This window comes from Equus quagga, chromosome 6 (genome assembly GCF_021613505.1).
Source record: "Equus quagga isolate Etosha38 chromosome 6, UCLA_HA_Equagga_1.0, whole genome shotgun sequence".
Classification (NCBI taxonomy): Eukaryota; Metazoa; Chordata; class Mammalia; order Perissodactyla; family Equidae; genus Equus; species Equus quagga.
The window spans coordinates 70,979,185-71,000,405 of NC_060272.1; the positions used below are offsets into that span (position 1 = coordinate 70,979,185).

Sequence of the window (21,221 nt, forward strand, 5' to 3'; positions counted from 1 at the left end):
CACGGAGTAGGCGGTTACTGCTTTGACTTTTCAGAAAGGCATGATGTGGTAAATCCATACTTTGGCTTTCAGAAGTCAGTGTGGTGAGTGAAGGGAAGAATTGCTTTGTCCACATCCTGAGGTCTATTATTATATTTAAAAACAACATATTGTTTATATATTTTTTATATTCTAGCTTCTTGAGAGCAGGAACCAAGTCTTTTACATCAATGGATGCTCACTAATATCCATTAAGAGAGAACCTAAATCTTGCATTAATTTCAAATAGAAAACTATTTAGCAAAAATAAAAAGTGATGTTAAAGATTGGTTTTTGGAATTAAATGAAGAAAGGCTGAGGCTGAGATCAGGCAATATAGTACGCTTTCTGTGTGAAAACAAACAAACAAACAAACTTTAGCCAAGGATGACTATTCCTGGGAAAGGCATGATGAAGTTCAAGGATAACTGGCAGAGTTCTGGACCCCCTTTGAAACCTAATATGTTTGAAATGTTAAAATGCTAAACAACATTAATTGTCTGAATGTTTATATTTGTGACATAATTTTTTATTTTTACTGACTGAAAAGTAAAAAGCATGCTCTATAGACTGATATCAAGTAGACTGCTGTAAGAACGGGAAAAGGAAAAATCAGGTAAGTCTTACATAATTGGCTTTTTTAACCAACTGTTTACTAATAAAATTATTGCAAATTTAATTCTTTGTGAAAACTGTAGAATGAGATTTTTCCATGTGAACCCAGTTTTCAGAAAAGAGCTATATGTAGCTTCAAACACAGAAATGGTCTTTACCCATATTGAATGGTAAAAACTGAGGCTTTGTGTCATGAGTTTACACTTGGTGGTAACAATGATATTCACGGCTCTCTGAGGATGCATGCTTAAATTAAAAGCCCTCCTAGTGTAAAATACCCATTTAAAAATAAATGTGGTTCGAAGTAAAGTACATCCACTGAAATGATCATCAACATACTGTTATATTTCACTTACAGAGACTGAAGTTGTTTAAGACTTTCAAACTGGTTCTTGTGGAGATACAAAAGAGGGTTGGACGCCAGTTTCCTTTTGTACCATTAGAAGAAAGGAGGAGAGAAGCATCAGGATGTTATTATTTTGGAAGCTCAAGATGTTGCCATTTAAATCTGATGATGGTGAGAAGAAGAACTTACAGTTTTTGCAGAAGCTTCAGGTCTTTAAAAATGTGGGGTGGTAGCTCCATTATCATGTTGTCAGACAGGTCCCTGTTGGTGACAGTGAAAACCCAAAGCAATTACATTGGAAATAAATGACATAGTTATTACTCCTCACTTAACATCATCCTATTTGACGTAACAGAAAATATGATTCAATTTAACCAACCTGATAACTTGTTACACAAGGCCATCTGAGTCAGCCGAATGGATATGTTTTCCATCACTTTTCAGAAATGTGACATTTTGTTCATCCAGTTCCTAGCTGGAATTTCCTCTCAGCCCCTCTCCAACACATTCCTAACATGGCTTCAATGTCTGCTTTGATTAATTTCCTCTGTTTTAGGTACTCTTTGTACACTTAGACAATTCATTGCTTCTATGATTCCTGCTTGGTTCATGTACATGATTTCTTGTTTGTCTAACTATATTATGAGCTTTCTGAGGTCAAGACTTATGTCTTATAGTTATTTTGCATTCCAACTAAGATAATATTGGCCACATAATATTCACCTAGATTATCTTGAATGGATCAATTCACACATTTTTAATCTTTTATATGGTGCAATTTTTTTAAAAGAAATTGAGAACTTAACCAAATTTAATTAACTATAATAAGACTGCCCAATCCAGAAAGAACCATAGGGAAGTGTTTCTACAGAATGTGGAAAAGAGATTTGTTAGAATCAGAAGGAATCAGGAATCTTTGAGAGCTCAAAATATCCTTCTGAGCCAGAGAAGAAGTTAAAAGTGAAACATATGTGAAATTGCCTAAGAATCAAACAAAAGATTTATTTATTTCTGATGCTTTGGTGCTGCTGATAGATATGTGGGAGTTCCAAATGATTAAGACTTAGCTCTTTCTTTAAAGAAGCTTACAATTAGAGTATACATTAGATCATACAACAAGGAAGAAATGAAGCAAGTGCTATTACAGAAGTATAGACAAAAAACAGAGGAAGGAGTCATCGAACATGGCCTGGGAAATTAGGAAGTGTTTGAACAAAGCTCGATGATTTTCATAGGTGGAGTAAAAGAAGAGCAGATTTTCAGGTGAAGGTTGAGCAGGATCAAAGAAACAGATGCTTGGAAGTCAATGACATCTTTAGGAGTCAACAAATGGTCCAATGTGGGTTGAGGATAGAAAGTATGGGGACATGTAGAGGAAGGGAGCCTGGAAGGGAGCATGGAGACAAAATGGGAGGGCCATGAATACGTTCTAAGGCAGTGTTTCCCAGAATATAGTTCAGGTGTCAGAATCAAGGAGAATGCTTGTAAAAAGAGCTCGATCCACTCGAGAACCGTCACACTAGAATCTCTGGGAGGGAGCCTGGTAACATGTTGTTAAAGCCAGTATGTTCTGTGATTCTTCTGTATATTAACACTTGACAATTGTGTCAAGGACTTTGCTAAACAGCAGGCAACACAGAGGGAGAATATTAAGCAGGACAGTGGCTTAATACGCTCTGGGTTATGGGATGATAATTCCGTCAGAAGCATGAAAGATAAACTGAAAAGCCAGAGAGTCAGGGAGCAGAGACCTGGCAGGAGGGTTCAACTCTGGACCAGGAGAGAGCAGGTGAGGGTTTAAAGGGGCACTGGCAGGGCTTATGGTCTGATAGGACACGAATGGTAAAGAGGCTTAGAGGGAAAGGGAGCAGTCTCTGAGCCTGGCTGCCGGGAAGGACGCTGATACCATTAAGAGGGCAAGTCTAGGGGAAGAAGCTGGTAGTCGGGTAAGGGTCATCTATAAATTAATTTTAACAGATTGCTTTTGAGGTGCTCTCACGGCATCCAAGTGTAGATGTCCTGTCAGCTGGGAACTCTGATCTGGTGCTCCACGTGGGAGGAGCACACCTGGGTCATGCACGGAAGGAAAGCCACAGGTGTGCGCAGGTCAAAGAGAGAGTGACAACGGAGCAAGACGATGATGATTTTGTACACCTAGAAAACATTCTTCAAAGTGTTACATTGAAAAATAAAGTAAGGTTTTTTTTGGGGGAAAGACTTTAGTGGCCTCACCTAAGTGTGCAGATTCCTCTCCAGGAGGGGTTTGTTGTCATGAAGGCACAGTAAAATTATCTAACATTTTTGTGAACTCAAGAAGTATAAATGCCTTTTCAAGTTATTATATTAACTTCTGATTTTCTCTTAGATTAAGTGGATTGGAATGGATTACTGGTGGTCTTACAAAAAGCAAGGTAGTGTCTCTTAACCAGGCTCTGTTTTTGAGGAGGGTGGGCGTGTGAGAGAGACTGCCTAAGGGTAGGATAAGAGGAGGACTAGGATATTTTTCAGAATGTGGATTCCATCCCACTGTTTCCTGCAGGCTGTATTTAAAACAAGCCCCTGTTTGTCCTGGGCTGCTGCTCCGCTCCACCCCGCTAACCCCAATCCGTATCCATCCTCCAAGAGCTGATCTGGAATGCCCCCATGAGAAGAGCGTGAGCTCTTCTGAGTGGGCTGCCTTTAGTTTTTTCCCATAAAATGATAATATTTTTAGTTGTAATGTAGTGCCTTGCACACACCAGGCACTTAATAAATACTTGTGGATTTGGTTTATGATACTCATTAGTTAGATGGAATTATCTTAATTATTTGTGAATTACTTTTCAAATTACTCTTATTGAGTTATTTTCCCCAGTCCTTTCTGGATTTCAAAACAAGGTATGAATAATGGGGGGGGGGGGAGTAATTAAGAAAAAGAAAAAGAAATTAATTTCCATTTTTAGGCCTCAGATCAGGAGGAGGAGTTCTCTACCTTAATCGTCACTATTTATAAGAGAACATATTTAATTGCAACTTCCAATGGTACACAAATTATGTGGGTAGTGATGAATTAATAGCAAGACAGATGCTTTTTAAAAGGCTTAGATCTTCAAAACATATTTGAATAGAAAAAGTTACATGAACTCTCTGAATATTTTGCAATGAACCTAATTCTCATTCTAAGCATTAGTATTTGCTCATCTGTTCTAGAAGTCATAATTTCCCAAGGGATAATAAGCATCTTCATTCGTTTGTTCAGTTAAAATTAATTAACATTACTTCAGTCAGTCAGTTATTCATTCAGCAAGCATTTATGGAGAATTAACTATACTCCAGTCATTAGAGATAATGATCCCTGAGTTTAAGGAGCTATGGGAAACTCATTTGCTCTCAAACACACATATATATGAAATCACCCAAAGAAAATAGGCAGGGAAATTAGAGCAGGCCAAATCCACATTAAGCCCACTGTCTGATTTTAATTGCTTTTGACTTTAGGATAATGTCGGTTTTTTAAATTGATTTTGAATATCCAGTAGTCTACAGGATTTTGATTGCTACTAGTGGAAAAGCAGTCTCACTAGTCATTTAAATGTATAATCTTAGAAAAAGCAATCATATTTTCCTAGTAGACAATGCTACTTACAGTTCTCCTAAATTTTTTAATGAAGAAAATGTCTTCTCTGGAACAAAATCAATTTGATTTCTAGGCAGAAACCTGTAAGACATGGTGAGAATCAGCACTGTTGGTTTGTGTCTGCTGAAATAACCAGTTCTCACTGGGAGACGCCATTGATCTGAGCGTGATTTAATGAGCCTCCTTTGAAGGCTCAAAGAGAGGCATGTTCTGCTGTGGAGCAAAAGGCAGGAGTGTCTCTCCGAGGACAGCCACACGTTCTCTCCACGAAGTGCCACTATAAATAATTTGAGTTGCTGAGTGTGGTCTATAAAATTGCACTTGGTTTGGATTCTGATTGTTTTCGAAAGTGTTTCTTTCCCAATATACACACATGTAATGTCAACTTTGGACCTTGTTAATGATTTTCAGAGAAGGTTTTGAGAGGACGCTTGTTTAATGCATGTTCCTTAGAAGAAGGCCAGCAAGAGCAAAGCTTGAACCAACCCCAGAGCAGTTTCTGGGGCCACAAGCCAATTTTAAATTTGGTGAGGGGACAGTGGTTTTACATTTCCTTTGTCTAGAAATGGAATCCTCCAAGACGAATGGCAAAAAGAGGGGCCAGCAGCTAACTGCCTTACAGAGGTCTTAACAAATAAGATAATGAGCATGAAAGTGACTCAAAAGCTACATGGAGCGATAAACTAGAAGGCGCTGATGTAGCTTGTTTAGTTTTCCAGTCTCCTCTCTCATTTATCTATGAGAAAAAGAATAAACTTGCATCTCCTAAATGAGAAAGTCTCTTTTCACATTAAATTTACTAATCCACAATCTGATTGGTAAATAGCCCCATCTCTCAGTTTGTTGGAGAAAAGTAGTTAGACCACTACAAATGGATATACTCTGATTTTTCTTTTCCAACCACCCATCCAGCCAGAGAACATTACTAACTGCTCACTATGTATGGAAAACTATGATTAAAACAAAAGCAAAATTCTTGTGTTTTTAAGCTTACCAGTCAAATGTGCCAATTAACCAATCTATCTGCCTTCCCACCTCCATAAAAAAGGTAACCAGCAGTCACATTCTTTGGCCAATCAGAATACATTAGGCGCTCTTCCCTTTAGAATAAAAGTATTATTTTTTTTAGAGAGAGGGACATCAAGTGATAAGCGTCATTGGCAGAACAGCTAATTGTTGTGTAGCTGAGCACTTTCACATGCATTATCTCATTTCCTTGGTGATCATGTGATTAGGGACCAGTTGAGCAGAGAGAATGCACAGAAATGATGATTGCCCTCAAAGAAGGAGACCAGCTGGAAACTTAACTGGCAGCTACACATAAGGCGTGGCCCCGCCATCAAAATCAATAAATTCATGTGTGCATTTTCTAGTACTGCAGTTTCAGACCGAGGCTATGAATAAGACACTACTTTAAAATTCCTTATCGATGTTTTCTTTTGATTCCCAAATCTCTTGAGTTTCCCCTCATTTACTGAAGTCCCTGTATACTTACAGCACCGTGAGTGAGTTGCACGACAGGAAGGTGGAATTCGTAAGATATTTTATTCCATTGCCTTCCAAATCCCTAAAAAGGCATGGAGGAAAAATATTTTTAGTGTTTTTGCACAAATCATAGGTCTAGAGGCATTTTTTTTAATCACCACAACAGTTCTGAACTTTATTTTTACTTCATTCCAATTTATTTTTAGTTCATTCTAATTTTTATGCTTCCCTTCTAATTTTTGAAGAGTTAGTATAATTAACATTGCGCTTCTTTTCCCCTTCCATTTAATGGTAGAACTTAATAAAATTGAGGGACAGGGCAGCCCCACATTTAGTGAGTGTCTCTGTGTTCCGGATACCATGCTATTAATTATGAGACTGCCGCCGTGATACTGTAACTCCCAGGTATTGGGCTTTTACACTATCAGGTGCTGTTCTGAGAGCACAGCACAGCACTCCTGCTAAATTGGAGTTATTACCCCCTCAATTTAACCTACAAGGAATCTGAGGCTCTTGGAAATTCACTTTTATTCTGGTCACACAGCTAGTAAGTGGTGGAACTGAACTTCTAACTCAGCTCTGTCTGAATCTATAGCCTAGACGCTAAGCCGTGGTGTCATAGATCATTATCTTCTCACGTTCCCCCAACGTCAGGGAGATATTTTTGTCTCCATGTTGCTGAAGGAGAAAGTCAGGCCAAAGTTATCTTCCAAATACTGAATGTAGAGTCAGGGTACGCATCCCCATCTGCGTGAGGGAAAGCGACCGCTCTTTCTACCACGTCTCGGTGGCGTTGATGCTGAGCGCAGCGCTGCTCAGAGTGTGGCTGGGACCTGGGATGGGGCCTCAGTGTCACCTCAGAACTGATGAGAAAGGCAGATTCTCGGGCTCCACCCAGACCTATTGAATCATAAACTCCATGGTTGAGGTCCAGCCATCTGCCTTAAGTCTTTGCGTTGTTTACGATGCACGTTGATGCTCAAGAAGCACTGGTGGGGAGATTACATTCTGCCAGGTGACGCCTCAGGACAGTGGCATCCCACACACTCAGGGAACGCCTTCCGGAACACTCTGACATTAGTGATTCCAGCAGTGCCAAGGAATGAGTGAGACTCGACTTTTCTGGCAAGTCTCCTGACTTCTTTTTATAGTCAGCTTCCTACAAGCTTCCCCATATATGACAATAGCTATTCTGCTGCCTCTGAGCCTTTCTCACGTTCACACCAAAATCACCAATCCTTTTGTCACTTCCTTTTACATCCTATTTTAAAGTCATCTTGGAGGTCTTGTAGGAACTCAATATTTTTTTCACTCTTAAAATACAGTGATTAAAAAATAATAAATACTGTACTCTTTTGAAAGTCCAAATATCGTTAAATAGAATGGGGAAAATGTTTTTACATCTAGTAAGTATAAAACTTTGGAATTGTGAGCCATAGTCCTACTCGATAGCAAGTGGGGGAGGAGAAGCCCAGCCAGGGCAGGTTTCTTCTGCCTCTAAGCTGGGGCAATGGGGTGTGACCTCTCAGCTCTCTGTCCTCTTAGCTTAAAGGCCCTTTCGCATTTGTGATGAGGCAATCTTGCTACCTTTATGTTTTCACCAGGTCTATTTTTTTCCCTTGTGTTTGCGGAAGCCTAGAGTGAAAATGAGTATCCTAGGAACCCAGGGCTGCGGTGTGGTTCCGGACCTCTCTGCGGCTGATGCCCATTCTGGGCAGGGTGAGGGCAGGCTGGGGCTCTGAACTTTTCCTGTTTCTTTCCCACTGTGAGTGTGTACCTGTTTAGTTTCTAAGTATTCTTGTCACCTAGTCTTAACGAGTTTTATTTTTATGTTTTTCGGACCATTATTTCCTTCTTGAACAGTGGCACCCTTATATGAAACTTCTATTGCCTTAAAAGCCTTTTGATAACAGGTATATAAGCACATACAAAAAAATGAAAGTCAGTAAGTGAACACAAAGCCACCTAATAGTGTTATAAGCAGTAATTTTGAGGCGAGTCTAGAAAGGATTAAAGTTGAGGCACTAAACTTTCATCATTTTATGGGTATGACGAGAAGAGGTCTGGGGGATGATGATACAGCTAAGATTTTCACAGGGCAGGAGATCGCCGCCTGTGACAGTCCTCCCTGTCTCAGGGGACTGTGAAGGTGAACACACCAAGCAATGGAGGGTAGTGGTGGTGAGGTCATGAAGTAACTTGAATGAATGTTTTAAACATGTTTTGGTTAAAAACTAACAAGGAGTGGAAATGATTTACATATCCATTTAACAAGGGTTTGTTGAGCACCTGGCATGTGCTGATCATTGTGCCAATGCTGGGGTATAACATCACAAGGTAGGTTTCTGTCCTCGCTGAATTTATAGAAGGTAGGGGACAAACAAGTAAACCAAGGGTTCTGAGAGGATAGTATGGAGAGATAGATGTGCAGTGTAGAAAGTGGGTGGTGTGGTAGAAGTCCATTCGTGATGTAATGGGAGCACAGAGGCAGCCACTGGAACTGGTTGGTGCATCAGGGATGGCCTCCTGGAGGTGGTGTTTAAGCTGACTTTTGAATGAAATGTTGGAGTTAGCCAAAAGAATAAAGGAGTAAGACTTTTCAAGTTGAAGGAACAACACGTGCTCAGGGAAGTGATGGTAGGAGCAGTAGTTTGGTGATCTGGAAGGAAGATGTGTGAAGAGGAGGGGCGGGAAAGAGACTAGATGGAATGAGGGATATAAAATGAGGGGTTTTGGGTGCTCGAGGGGGGAGTTTGGACTTTACCCTCACACTTGTGGGAATTCTCAAAAGATTTTTAAACCAGGAAGTAAAATGATGAGATTTCAGTTTAGGAAAGAAGATCAGAGGTGGGCTTTTTATGTAATTGTGAACTAACTTCAGGGCTAGTTTCCTTAATCTGGGCAAATAACAAATTAGCTCCTAAATGCATACTCACATCCAGTTGAGTTGAGGCATTTGGGCACACATCTGCTTGGGAAGGGCTTCTAAGTGGTTATTAACCATAGACCTGTATGTGAAGAAGATACTAATTAGGAACAAGATAATACGCCACTTTAAACTATTTCCACAATTGGAAACTTGCATGCTAAAGTCGAAACATTAGGATGAAGAATATAAATATAACTACCTCTTCAAAATGGTCTCTAGATATGTGTATGGCACAGATAAGGGAACAGATATCAAAGAAACTATAAATGCACGAGTATGATATATAACCTAGGAATAAATATTAAACAGTTTAATTTTATGAGATGGAACAAAAATGTATATTGGGTAATAATTTTGAAGTTTATGGTAATTTTCCTCGTAAACTTCAAATCCGTAATCATTTCCAGCATCATACATCCAAAGTTTCTTCTTAAAGGAAACATTAATCATTTAAAATATTCAAGGGCCACATTGAGAGCTGATTAAATCTAAGAAGTGATAGTAGGAAGCATTTGGGGAAAGAAAACAACTCATAAGCATGTTAACCTGCATGATTAATTTATGATATTGTGGTCCCTCTTGAAAAATGGAAAAATAATGATGCAATACTATCAACTGTAAGGGAACAAAACAATCTCCTGCTGATAAATCATTCCAGTGCTTAATAAACAGTAAAAATGTAACAGCTCTGTTGATAGGACAAAGATTTTGGGAATTTTCATGACTTTTGCTGGGAAAAGGCACATTTTCCTCTGTTAAAAATGTAGTTGAAGAGGCCAGCCCCAAGGCGTAGTGGTTAAGTTTGGCACATTCCACCACGGTGGCCCAGGTTTGCAGGTTTGGATCCCGGGCAGGGACCTACACCACTCGTCAGCCACGCTGTGGCAGTGACCCACATATAAAGTAGAGGAAGATTGGCATAGATCTTAGCTCAGGGCTAATCTTCAGCCAAAAATAAATAAATGTAGTTGGAGCTGCACTCCTGGGAGAGTCTAATAGATTTAAGTGTAGTTAGGAGATAAAAATGAGTACTATCTTTGTTCAACCACTGCAAATAAAAACATACTTTAGGATTAAAGGGAATTAAAGGAGATCCAAAAGAAATCAACTGGTAGACTTAAAATATACCATGAACCATGGCTACGAAGTAACAACAGTAATTATGGCTGGAAATACAGAAAAGGTTTTGATCAATAAAAATTTTTGTGGGCTTGATTTTTTTAAAGCCCTTTTAGTAAGTTAGTGTAGGTGTCATTGCAATTTAGAGACAGATTTATTGAAAGGTGGATGAATACTTACAGGAAAAACAAGGAATTTAATCCAGTAAACAACCGCTGTGAAATTCTGGTTATTGGATTGTCATCTAGAATTCTGACAAAAAAATCACAACCAATTCCAGTGTTAAAGACATTTGTGAAATAAAACCAAGGAAAAAGAAAAGGCCCATGATGATGCTGCCTCCCCCATACCCCCCACCTGCTCTCCTCCTTCATGTCCTTCCACGTGTGGCTCAGATCTCTCTTCCCAAGAGCCTTCCCTTCACCCTGTGGTTGGAGCAGCTCTTTCCTCCGAATTCCCACAATCCCCACCCCAGCGCTTATCAAGTCCATCCTGATTGTATTCTCTCCCTGCACCCACCTCCCACTGGACTTAAAGACCCAAGTTACATCTTTCATCTCTGGGGACCTGGGTCCAGTGCAAGCTACACTTATTGACTGGCTGAATATGGGTTCCATAAGGGCTTTCACCCACTGATTAACAGAATGAAGAAGGAACAAAAAAAACATTTTTAGGAAATCACAAACGGTTCTTTGATCTTATGGTGTTTAAATGATGTCTTTATTAAGGTCTGTACAAACAAACTCATTTGGAGCTTTGAGGGAGAAAGAGTGAAAATGTTTATATATTCAAATCACTATTTTTAAATATAAATGAGATTTTCCTAAAAAAAGTTAGACCAAGAGGAAATAGCCCTTCCTTTCTCTTGTTGCCTTTGAAGCCAGGTACCATTTCCTCTCACTCTCAGAGGTCCCTTAGGGTAGGATTTGGAGAAGGCAGCTACAGTGGGCACCTCCTACATGCCAGGCACTCTGTGTGTGGCACTTTGTGCTATGTGACTTAATCCTCACAACATTGCTCTTGAAAAGGAATTATGATTATAGCTTACAGATGGGGAAAAGGAGGCTTAAGAAGATTAAGAAAGTTCCCTGGAACATTAAACATAGGGCCATGGCATGCACAAGGGTGTGGATGGAGCTGAAGCCCTGGCTTTCTGCACTAGACCAGGCTGACCTACAGAAAGTGGGCAAATTGGCACAGAGGGCCTTCTGACTGCCCCTCGTTCATTTTCCTGATGAGAACACAGACACCATGTGAGACTCCTTGGGATGAAGCTGGTGGCCTAGAAACTGGTGAAACACCACAAGCTGCCATATTTTCAGACTTTTCTGTAAGTGCTCTGGGCATCAAGAAAGTCCTTAACTTGCTTACTACCGAGGTCAGTGGTTTTCAACAGAGGGCAATTTTTCTCCCCAAAGGACATTTGGGAATTTGGGGGGCATTTTTGTTTGCAACAATTCTGGGAACGAGTACTACTGGCTTCTAGTGGGGTAGAGGACACAGATGCTGCTAAACGTCCTAAAATGCACAAGGCATACTCCCTCCTTCCCCCATCAAAGAATTGTCTAGGCCAAAATGCCAATAGAACTGAGGTTGAGAATTCCTGCTGTAGGGGAACACTGGATGGATGGATGGCTTAGCACGCCTACCACTGGGCTCAGAAGGCCACCTGAAAACGTGTAGCATGGATTTCTTTTCACACAACTACCGTTTGGCATGCCATTGTCTGAACTGCTTGGGTAAAGTGCTCGAGATTATGTGAGAATCAGAAAAATAAGTATAATAAACAAGATAAATAGATGGAAACTGTGAGCATTGATGTCTATCATTAAGACTGTGATCCTTTACGGGGGAGGGAAAAATCAGAATACTTACAGCCATGTTAGCTGATGTAAGTCTTTGAATACTCCAGGTCTGAGAGTTGTAATGCAGTTGTGGTTGAGATATCTAAATATAACATGATGAGTCAATTAGGCAAATTCAGTACTCCATTTTACTCACATATAATTAGACTAGGAGCCGCTGATGATGTTGTGAACTATGCACATCTGTTTTGGAAAGCGCTCTACTGGTGAGCAGAGGGGGAAAAATCAAGGAACAGCCATGGGATCCAGAGGACCACAGCCTAGTGAGCGGCACAGCAGGGCCAGGCCCAGGAAAGCGGCTGAAAACAGTGTTGGGATATTATGGTATGTTTGAGTATAAGAGCAGAATAAATACACGGAGCAACTTTTGCTTTTGTCCTTTTTGGTTACAGCCTTAATAGACGAGCATCTTATGAAAGTACATAGGTAAGTTAGCAAGTGTTAGAAAAAATAAAATACTGTGGACATGACCCAAGCTGGAAAAGACAGGGTGAGGGCAGCCTTTGTATCTGTTTTCTGGTAAAACTAGGAATCTTTTACTACTTTCAATATAATAACTAATATAAGTAGTTGGTGATAACCTATTCCTTTCGTTTCTCTACAACCAAGTCAAGCCTTAAAAAAGCACTGTTCTACCTTTTTAATCTTTACTTAAAATTGTATTCATAATATAATTATAAAGAAGTTACTTACAATATTTGCAGATTATGTAATCCAAAAAATGCTTTCCTGGATATGTGTCTAATACAATTGTGCTGAAGATACCTGGTAGGAATAAGATAGAAGAATCATGTGATTATGGCTTATGTACTTTATCAGGGTGTTGAATGTGCACTCCACTTTTTTCACCTGAAGACAATTTGTGAAACTGGCTTATAAATTACCAAGTCTCATTCCCATGTTGGGAGGCAGAGGCATTGCTAGTGAGGGATAATTGGACCCAGCCGATGCATGCTGTCGCCATAGCACCCAAGCAGTGAGATTGGGGCATCTCTGATTTCTACCAGCGAACTCTGATGTGATGTTTCTGAGGAAGGAACTAGTCTTGTTGCTGCAAATTGAAACTATGGTGGCCTTCCTGTTCTGACTTGCAGGGGTTGCTCACCATGTGAGACTAGCCGCTCTCTCACTGCTGAGCTGTCTTATATTTCAGCCCAGAGTTCCACCTTCTCATTTCTCTTCATTCTATTCCCATGAAAAAGGGAGAGGGCAAGTCTTATTCTTTTCTACGTCAAGATGCAGAGCGAGAAGCACAAGACAGGTTAGAGTTAGTGAGGTGCTCAAAGTCACAAATGGCATCAACAGTTGAACTGGAGCTGGTATACCAACTTCAGCTCACAGGATCATGACGTACTTAACCTCTGACACGATTTAGCAATATGGAATATAGTACTGATCTGATAATAGCACTGTTGGGAGTATCTAAGTAAATAATTTCCATTTCCTGTTCTCATTATACAGTGGGAGGTTAGCCCTTCTGAATTCATATTTCCTAAAGGCCTTTTTAGGGACAAGAACTATCCACACCAATAATAGCAACTAACGACTAAATAGTGTTCTTTTTTAAGGCTTTTGTTTGGCAAGCATTTGATATATGTTGAGAGTTTCTTTTTTTTAATGCTTTCTTTGGTGAGAAAGATTGGCCCTGAGCTAACATCTGTTGCCAATCTTCCTCTTTTTTTTTTTTCTCCCAAAAGCCCCAGTACGTAGTAATATATATCCTTGTTGTAAGTCATTCTAGTTCTCCCATGTGGGACGCTGCCACAGCATGGCTTGATGAGTGGTGTGTAGGTCCGCGCCCAGGATCTGACCTGGCGAACCCTGGGCCACCAAAGCAGAGCACATGAACTTAACCACTCAGCCTGAATGGCCTCCATATCTCTTAATTTGACTTGATTTAGTTCCTAAAATATTACACAACACTTTCTTAACTGTTATGTTACTTTCCTGCAAAACTATTGGTAGAACGTGTGCTCTGTCAGCATCTGGCTGTACTCTGAATTTTGTTATACTACAGCTATTCCCTAGCAGAGCTTCCCATTTGGGTTATGAATGTGCTCCAGTTGTGCCAGAATATCGATGCTCTCAGCCCTCCAGGTAGCCAGGCAAGGCTGAGGTCAGCTGCCAATGGTTATCAGCAAACCCATTTTTTACCCCAAGTGTTGAACAAATATTGTCATTTTCTCTGTGTATCACCATGTGGAAAAAGTTGATACTGCAGGATACATGAATTACATCTGTAGTTATGCGCAAAGCATTAATTTCAATCCTACAAAGTAAACTTGAAGCCCAGTGTGACCTTGTGACGTTCCAAATCCCCTCCCCCTGCACTGTGTCTATGAGAAGATGCTTCACGTTGCAGCATAAATTCTGCTTTTGGTTTAAAGTTCTGCTATAAATAGAATGAACCTATATAGATCAATATCTGTTTTAGCATTTTCAGAGCCGTTAGAGTGATGTAATGAAAGTTAATATGATGAATTATGTTACAATAGCAAGTGAAAATAGAAAAAGCGTAAGTATATTGAAGTTCTTCTTAAATATAAAATTTACTACCTAACTAGAGCTATTTACATTTTTTTCAAGATAACTAATTCAAAATGTGCAATGCACGTTTTATCTATGTGTTGTCAATCTAGAAGAGACAAGTGAAGTCATAAATTATGATTTGACCTTGTGCTTTTGATCTGTGTGACTCACTCGATGTGTACAGCCTATCTGCCTTCACTGACATGAGTTAAGACTCCAACTCCTTAAATAATAAACAGCCTTTAGTCTTCTACTTAGTCAGCTTGCTGGCACCCCATAGAGAACTAGCATCCCAAGTCGCTCATCTCAGATTTAGGCTGCTGAATTTTAACTTGATCCTCTAGCATCCGCTTTCTTCTTTGCAGAATAGTAGCTTGGTGAATATGAGGGAAAATTCGGAAACATGACAATTTGGCAAGTGGTGTCCTCTTTGTATTCAGAGCTGAGATATGAGCCCATTTTGTATACTTTACATTGAATGGCTTTTCTAAGAACAACTTACTGGTTCATGAATTCCTGCTGTTTCAGCTGTCAGGACTTTTCAAGCAGAAACGCCAGGAATTTATGTACCTGAAACTAAAGCAAATAAATGCTTTAATGACATGCATGTTTATAGGCTATTTTTTGATGCAACATTTTGTATTCATGAGCCAGGCAGACTCTTTGAATTACATTTTGTTGCCAATGATTGCATTAAACAAGAACTCAGTTTAAGAAGAAATTCCTAATTTATACAAGGTTTATGTTACAATGAGGAGGAGAACCGCTGTTGGTTTCCTTGGTAGCAGAGATAAAGTATTATGGTCAATCTCATAAATTATATTTTACTTCTCTTAAATTGCTTTCCCCCAATGGTAGAAAGGCTTGATATTTTAAAAGATTATTAAAATGAATAAACCGATCTATAGTAAAGGCATTCAGATAAGTTGAGCAATATTTATTTATCTGGCAATTAAAATTTCATTTTGATTTAAAAATTTATTTTTCTAGTTGTCTAAATGAGCTCAACTCCACTGTGTTTATATCTAGAGCATTCCAGACCAGAGATTCACTTAACATTAAATACAATGGTCTCTTAAAATATAGCCCAATACAAGTTAAACTTACATATTGACTTTATTACCTCAATACAATCTAAAACACATATTCGTGCATGTCTTTTCCCTGGTCAAAAAGAATAAAACCTAGATTCTTTAGCCTGCCATTCAATTGTGACTCAATGACCTCTCCAGCGTGTGTTCCATCAGTTCCTCTGGAAACTCTTTCTTTAGACAGACTGCTCTGTCACTCTCTTCTCAATATCTTTTGAGTGTTTCTTCTTACATTTCTTTGTTCTTCCTGCTCAAGAAGCTCCCCACCTTCTCTTTAGTCCAGTGTGTTAGTCCTACACATCATTCCTTCAACAAATACTCAATGATTCTCATATATGTTTCAACATATGCAACAGTGAGGGGCTGCTGGTGGTGGTGGTGGTACAAGGTACTACAGAATAACCAGAAGGACCGTCCAACTCAAAAGGAGGAATAAACTGATAAATAGTACAGTGGTCAATGAGGGGTTTCTTCAAAATTCAAGGATGAATGCAGGTGGAGGGGTCACAAAAAGTGGATCATAGTTGAAAGAATGACCTAGGTCATTTTCAAAACTCAGATAGTGAAGAATATTATGGGAAATAGAAATGTATTTCTAGTTATATTTTAGAGACAAGAAAATGTTAAGGAAAGGCCAAACCTGCTGTATGGGACTTGTTTTATAATGTTGTGAAATAATATAAAAATGTAAATTCTCAACTCCTACATTGTTTTTATCTTCTCATTCAAATAAGATGATCTCAGGACTGAAGTGAATAGAAAGGATATGCAGTAGGGCAGTTAAAGCCCAAGATGGTAGAACAGGTTAATCGGAATGAGTTAAAGCCATATGGTTTGGATAATTTCTTCTAACAATTGAGAAACACCAAAAATGAGAACTCGGAGTCAGGATCAATGACTGAGGAATCTGAAGGAGGGAAGACAGCTGGAAGATTAAAGACGGCAAATGCAGTTTTGATTTTTCAAAAGGGGAAGAAGTAGATTTCACAAGCTATAGTTGGAGAGCTCGATGCTGGTTCTGGGTGACATCATAGGACAGGCTACTAGAATGCTGCTTTGTGAACACCTCAAAGAAAGTGAACAAGGCAGTTCACAAGAAACCAGGCACGTCAGACCTACTTGATTTTCTTTTTTGAAAGACTGATCAGACAAAAACATGTGGTTGACATCGCATATATGCATACCAGGCATTGATCTAGTGGTTTTATGATGTTTTTATGGACAAAATAAAGCATGATATATGTTATCTGAAGGATGATGAAAGGATCTGGAAAGATGGTTTGGCACTGCCTTCTTCAATATTTTACTCCATGACTTGAGTGAAGAAGGTTCCTTTTTTTTTTTCCCAGATGACAGAATGCTGAGAGGAATAGCGAACGAGTTGGATGATCCAAAAAGATCTTTACAGTCTGGTAAGAAAAGCTGAATCTAACAGGATAAAACTGAATAGGGATAAATTTGAGGATCCACAACCAGCTCTCAAGTGCTTGGTGCACAAGTACAGGATGGAGAAGCCATGACTTAGCAGTAGCGCATATGGCATGAGATAGGAATTTTAGAGGCATGAGCACTAGGAGTTAAGGCTATGAAGTAGCCACCAAAAGAGCAAATGTAACCTTGGGGCACATGAGTTTAGAAAGGAAGTGTTGCCATCTTCCCCAAGTTCTGCCTTCGCTGTGTCACACTGATAATATCACGTTTATTCTAGATACTGCATGTAAGGAAAATATAAGTGAACATATGTAGAGTCGTGTGACAAGAATGATGAACAGATTTAAAACCAGGCCCATTGGGGTAGAATTTAAGGATTTGAGGCTGCTTGGAAAAGAGACTTTTAGTGGGGTGCAGGGTGATAGCCAGCTTTAAACACCTGAAGAGTTATGTAGAAGATTAGTTGGTTGTGTTCTGATTGGTCTCATGGGGGTAAATCAAAGAACGATGGGGAGCTTTAGAGATCCCTGGGGCAGTAGTAGAGTTATCTGATGGGACAAAATTTACTAGCATATTGTTTGAAATTCCATACCCTCAGCACCTCCTAATTCCCCTCCTGTTTTATTTTTCTCCATAGTCCTAATCACTATCTAACATACTATGTATTTTTGATTTGTTCTCTATCTTCCTCCATTGGAAGCTAAACTCCACGAGGAGAGGGCTTTTCATAAGTGTTGTTCACTCAGTATCCTCAGTGCCTGGCACCTCATAGGCATCAATGAATATCTGTTGAAAGAAGGAATGAACGTGTGTGTTTTGCTAGCTTATGCCTTCCTGATGTCTGTTACCAAGAGTTCTAGGATTGTTAATCTAGCTCTTTCCTTCCTCTGACACCTTTTCCTTGAGATGGTTTGGGTTTTGCTACTTTGGCTATTTGGGCTATTATAATGCAGAATTGGGAAGCAAAATGTAGGAGTAGAAGGACAGGAGAGACAATAGCTTGGCTGAGGCTGGGGGAGATTTTTCTGGAAGTTTAAAGTGGCAAGAGGAGCTGAAGAGTGTGAAGAAAGGGAATGGGAAGAAAGAAGAGTTAAGGAAGGACTGCTGAGTATATGACCTGCTTTAGGATATCTGAGTAATGCTTGTAAAGAACTTGAGTTACTATTTTCAAATTGAAGTTTGGTTACTGGATGTTTTCATCAACAGTAACAATATATACATATTTTTTTGGTGAGGAAGATTATCCCTGAGCTAACATCTGTGCCAATCTTCCTCTACTTTATATGTGGGATGCTGCCACAGCATGGCTTGATGAGTGGAGTGTAGGTGCATGCCCAGGATTCCAACCAGCGATCCCCAGGCCACTGAAGCAGAGTATGCAAACTTAACTGCTTTGCCACTGGGCCAGCCCAACAGTAACAATATTTTGAGGCTGGACCATGTGGGTATGCTTCCAAAGGATCATTGTCAGAGGTTCAGCTTTGAGGCCAAGCTATAATATTTGTTAGCTAGCTGACTTTGGGCAAAAAAACCTCTTTTCTCCAAGGGTGGGTTTCCTCATTCCTGAAAGGGATCTAACGATGTCTACTCTACTTTGCCGACTTTGAGGATCAAAGTCCAAGTGAGAATTCCACGTGTTGGAATTCTTTGCAAACTTTGAAAAGTTATATACAAATGTAAGCAATTCTGTTTTATCTCCTGTGCTGTACCTTGCATATTATAGACACTTAGTGAATGCTTCCCGGTGAGAGTCTTATAATCTCTTTTCTCTTAGTCTCTGGGAGAATCAAATTGTCTGGAAAGCATCAAAAAGCAGCTTGCATCGGGAGAACACCTGCTGAATGGTATTCAGGTTATGATGTGGTACCTAAGTTTTCTCAGACAAAGTAGAATTAAACATTTACTCGGACAAGTTTCCAGCTGATCTGGGCAATGAAGGTTAATTCCTACTGGGAAAAATTGGGGACTAAATTGTTGAAGTTAGTGCTTTCATATTCTTTGCTTCAGTAGGCTAGTAGACACCATGAGAGGTAAATATTGACATAGAGCAAAGCTATGGATTAGCGGTTCAGGGAAGGACTTGGCATGTGAAGTCTAATTTTTATTCTCTTCGCTTGATCCTCTAGTGACCCCTCTGCCTCCTCATAAGTCGGCTTTCCCCAAATCAGGGGGCAAAAGGTATAGAAGGGAGTTCTGCATGGGGCAGGACAGTATGTACTGGCAGACGACTCAAATACATGCCAGAACAATTTATTTCCACGTCTAGGTTTCTGGTTATTGTAAAATAAACACTGTATTGAGCATCAGAGGATATGGACTCTTCTTCTGGCTCTTCCACTAACTAGTTGTAGAATATAGGTAAATCATTTAACCGTTGCAAACTTTAGTTACCTCGTGAATAATGAGACAATTTAATTAGAAATTCATAAAACTTCTATGACTCTAGATAATAGAGTTTAAACAGCTACTCTAAAACATGAATCTTTTTCCTTCCTTTCTGCCAGTGCAATTTTATTTTTCCTCCCTGGAGCATTATTCAGGAAGTGAAAGGATAATATTGACTCAGAGAATGAATAAGTTGTGATTCTAAGAATTTCCAGTAAGACTAGAAGCAGTATAGTTAGGATTTCTTCTCTAGACGAGTCTGGAAACCCAGAACCAACACATAGCTACTCCTATGTGACAATAACAACATGACCACGTGCTCCAAGATGGAGCGGAAGGTCCTTTCTGCAGATGGGATTTACAGAGCCTATAATCAAACCCCGGTTCACGAACTAGTGGACTACCCGACTAGTGGACTTCCTCCAGTGACTTCCTTTCTTGCATAAAGGAATCTGTCTATAAATTCATGAACAATACAGAACTGTTGGTGGCATTTCAAACATGTGTTTGTCTAGTATCAGCAAAGAATCAGATTATTTTTATTCCTAGATTTTTAACGTATTTTAGATTTCTAGAAACTTTATTCTTTGTGCTGAGCGCTGAAGGATAAAACAGTAAGATGATGGTACCGCCAAAGGGCCTCACAGCATTACCTTACCAGTTTTTTAATCTAGTCTAATGACCATCTTGGCAAGCGTAGAATCTTGATCTCTCCATTATCCCAGTGACAGGGCTCAGAGGGACTGGCCACAGTAACCAAACTCACAATAGGTTAACTATTCTCAATTTCTTTATTTAAATAGGAGGTATCCCATTCCACGGACAGGAATGTTCTTGTTCCCTATCCAAGGTAACTTCCCAAATACTTTAGTATGAATAATTTGGGAAGTTAATATAGTCATTATAAAGCCGCTTGGTGAACAGGGAATCAAAGCAAAGGGAATCTCCATCTTGATATGGAAGAGCATCAAAAGATAGCTCACGCAAGTTGTGGTGGAGATCACCAATCCATCCAGTTCTCCACTAGAGACTCTCTCTAGGGACTTTATCCCCCAGATCCTGATTTTCTTTCTTGGACGATGCTGGAAGCATTGTTCCTCACTGGCTACCATTTCTTCACTGCTTACTATGACCCATTTATTAAACTTTTCTTTCCTCAGATAGGCTAATATCACTGATTTCACTACCATCAGGGTTTTGCTCCTATTATTCTGGGAGACAGTCCCCATCCTATCACTAAGTGTTTTAAATGATCTGATAGTTCCTGTCTATGCTAACACTCTTCTTCCACATTAAAAAGTGCATCTAGCACCTCTGAATCCGCAATGTCATTTTCCAAAACATATTGAGTAAAAGCATGGAACTATGTACTTTCTTATTGAGATGCTTCATCTCAACTCCAATTTAACTCTAAAACAATTTTAAATAAAATCTGTTCAGCTACTTTAAATTACGAAATGGAAAGATAATATGGAATGGAAAGACAAATGGAAAGAAAAGACTTTTCAATGCTTTATTTTCTAATCTTAATTACATTTTTAAAAATAACTTTAATGATAAAGGTAATCAACTTCATGTTTCATTTTACTTTTAGGTCAAAAACATCTTAAACAAAACATTACAAAGATTTTCCCATAAAAATACTGTTAATAGCTACTTACATCTTTTTAAGTTCTGTGTATTTGACGAAAACTTTATCTGGAAGACTGTGAATTTTGTTTTTCTTGAGAGACCTAAAATAACATGTAAAGCAGGCTTCATTATGGGTTTTATGATGAACCAAACTCTCCTC

At 39.3% G+C, this 21,221-nt stretch overlaps 1 protein-coding gene across 1 annotated transcript in view; it reads right to left on the reverse strand.

The window, feature by feature from the left end:
• The window catches only part of RXFP2 (relaxin family peptide receptor 2), a 57,950-nt gene that overhangs the window by 14,193 nt on the left and 22,536 nt on the right, over window positions 1–21,221 (reverse strand). The window contains exons 5-13 of the mRNA XM_046663756.1: window positions 21,091–21,162; window positions 12,687–12,758; window positions 12,004–12,075; window positions 10,309–10,380; window positions 9,017–9,088; window positions 6,091–6,162; window positions 4,605–4,676; window positions 1,169–1,240; window positions 990–1,061 (exon numbers count right to left, since the gene is read on the reverse strand). Coding sequence (XP_046519712.1) covers window positions 990–1,061; window positions 1,169–1,240; window positions 4,605–4,676; window positions 6,091–6,162; window positions 9,017–9,088; window positions 10,309–10,380; window positions 12,004–12,075; window positions 12,687–12,758; window positions 21,091–21,162 — 648 coding nt within the window. The remainder of the gene's footprint in view (window positions 1–989; window positions 1,062–1,168; window positions 1,241–4,604; window positions 4,677–6,090; window positions 6,163–9,016; window positions 9,089–10,308; window positions 10,381–12,003; window positions 12,076–12,686; window positions 12,759–21,090; window positions 21,163–21,221) is intronic.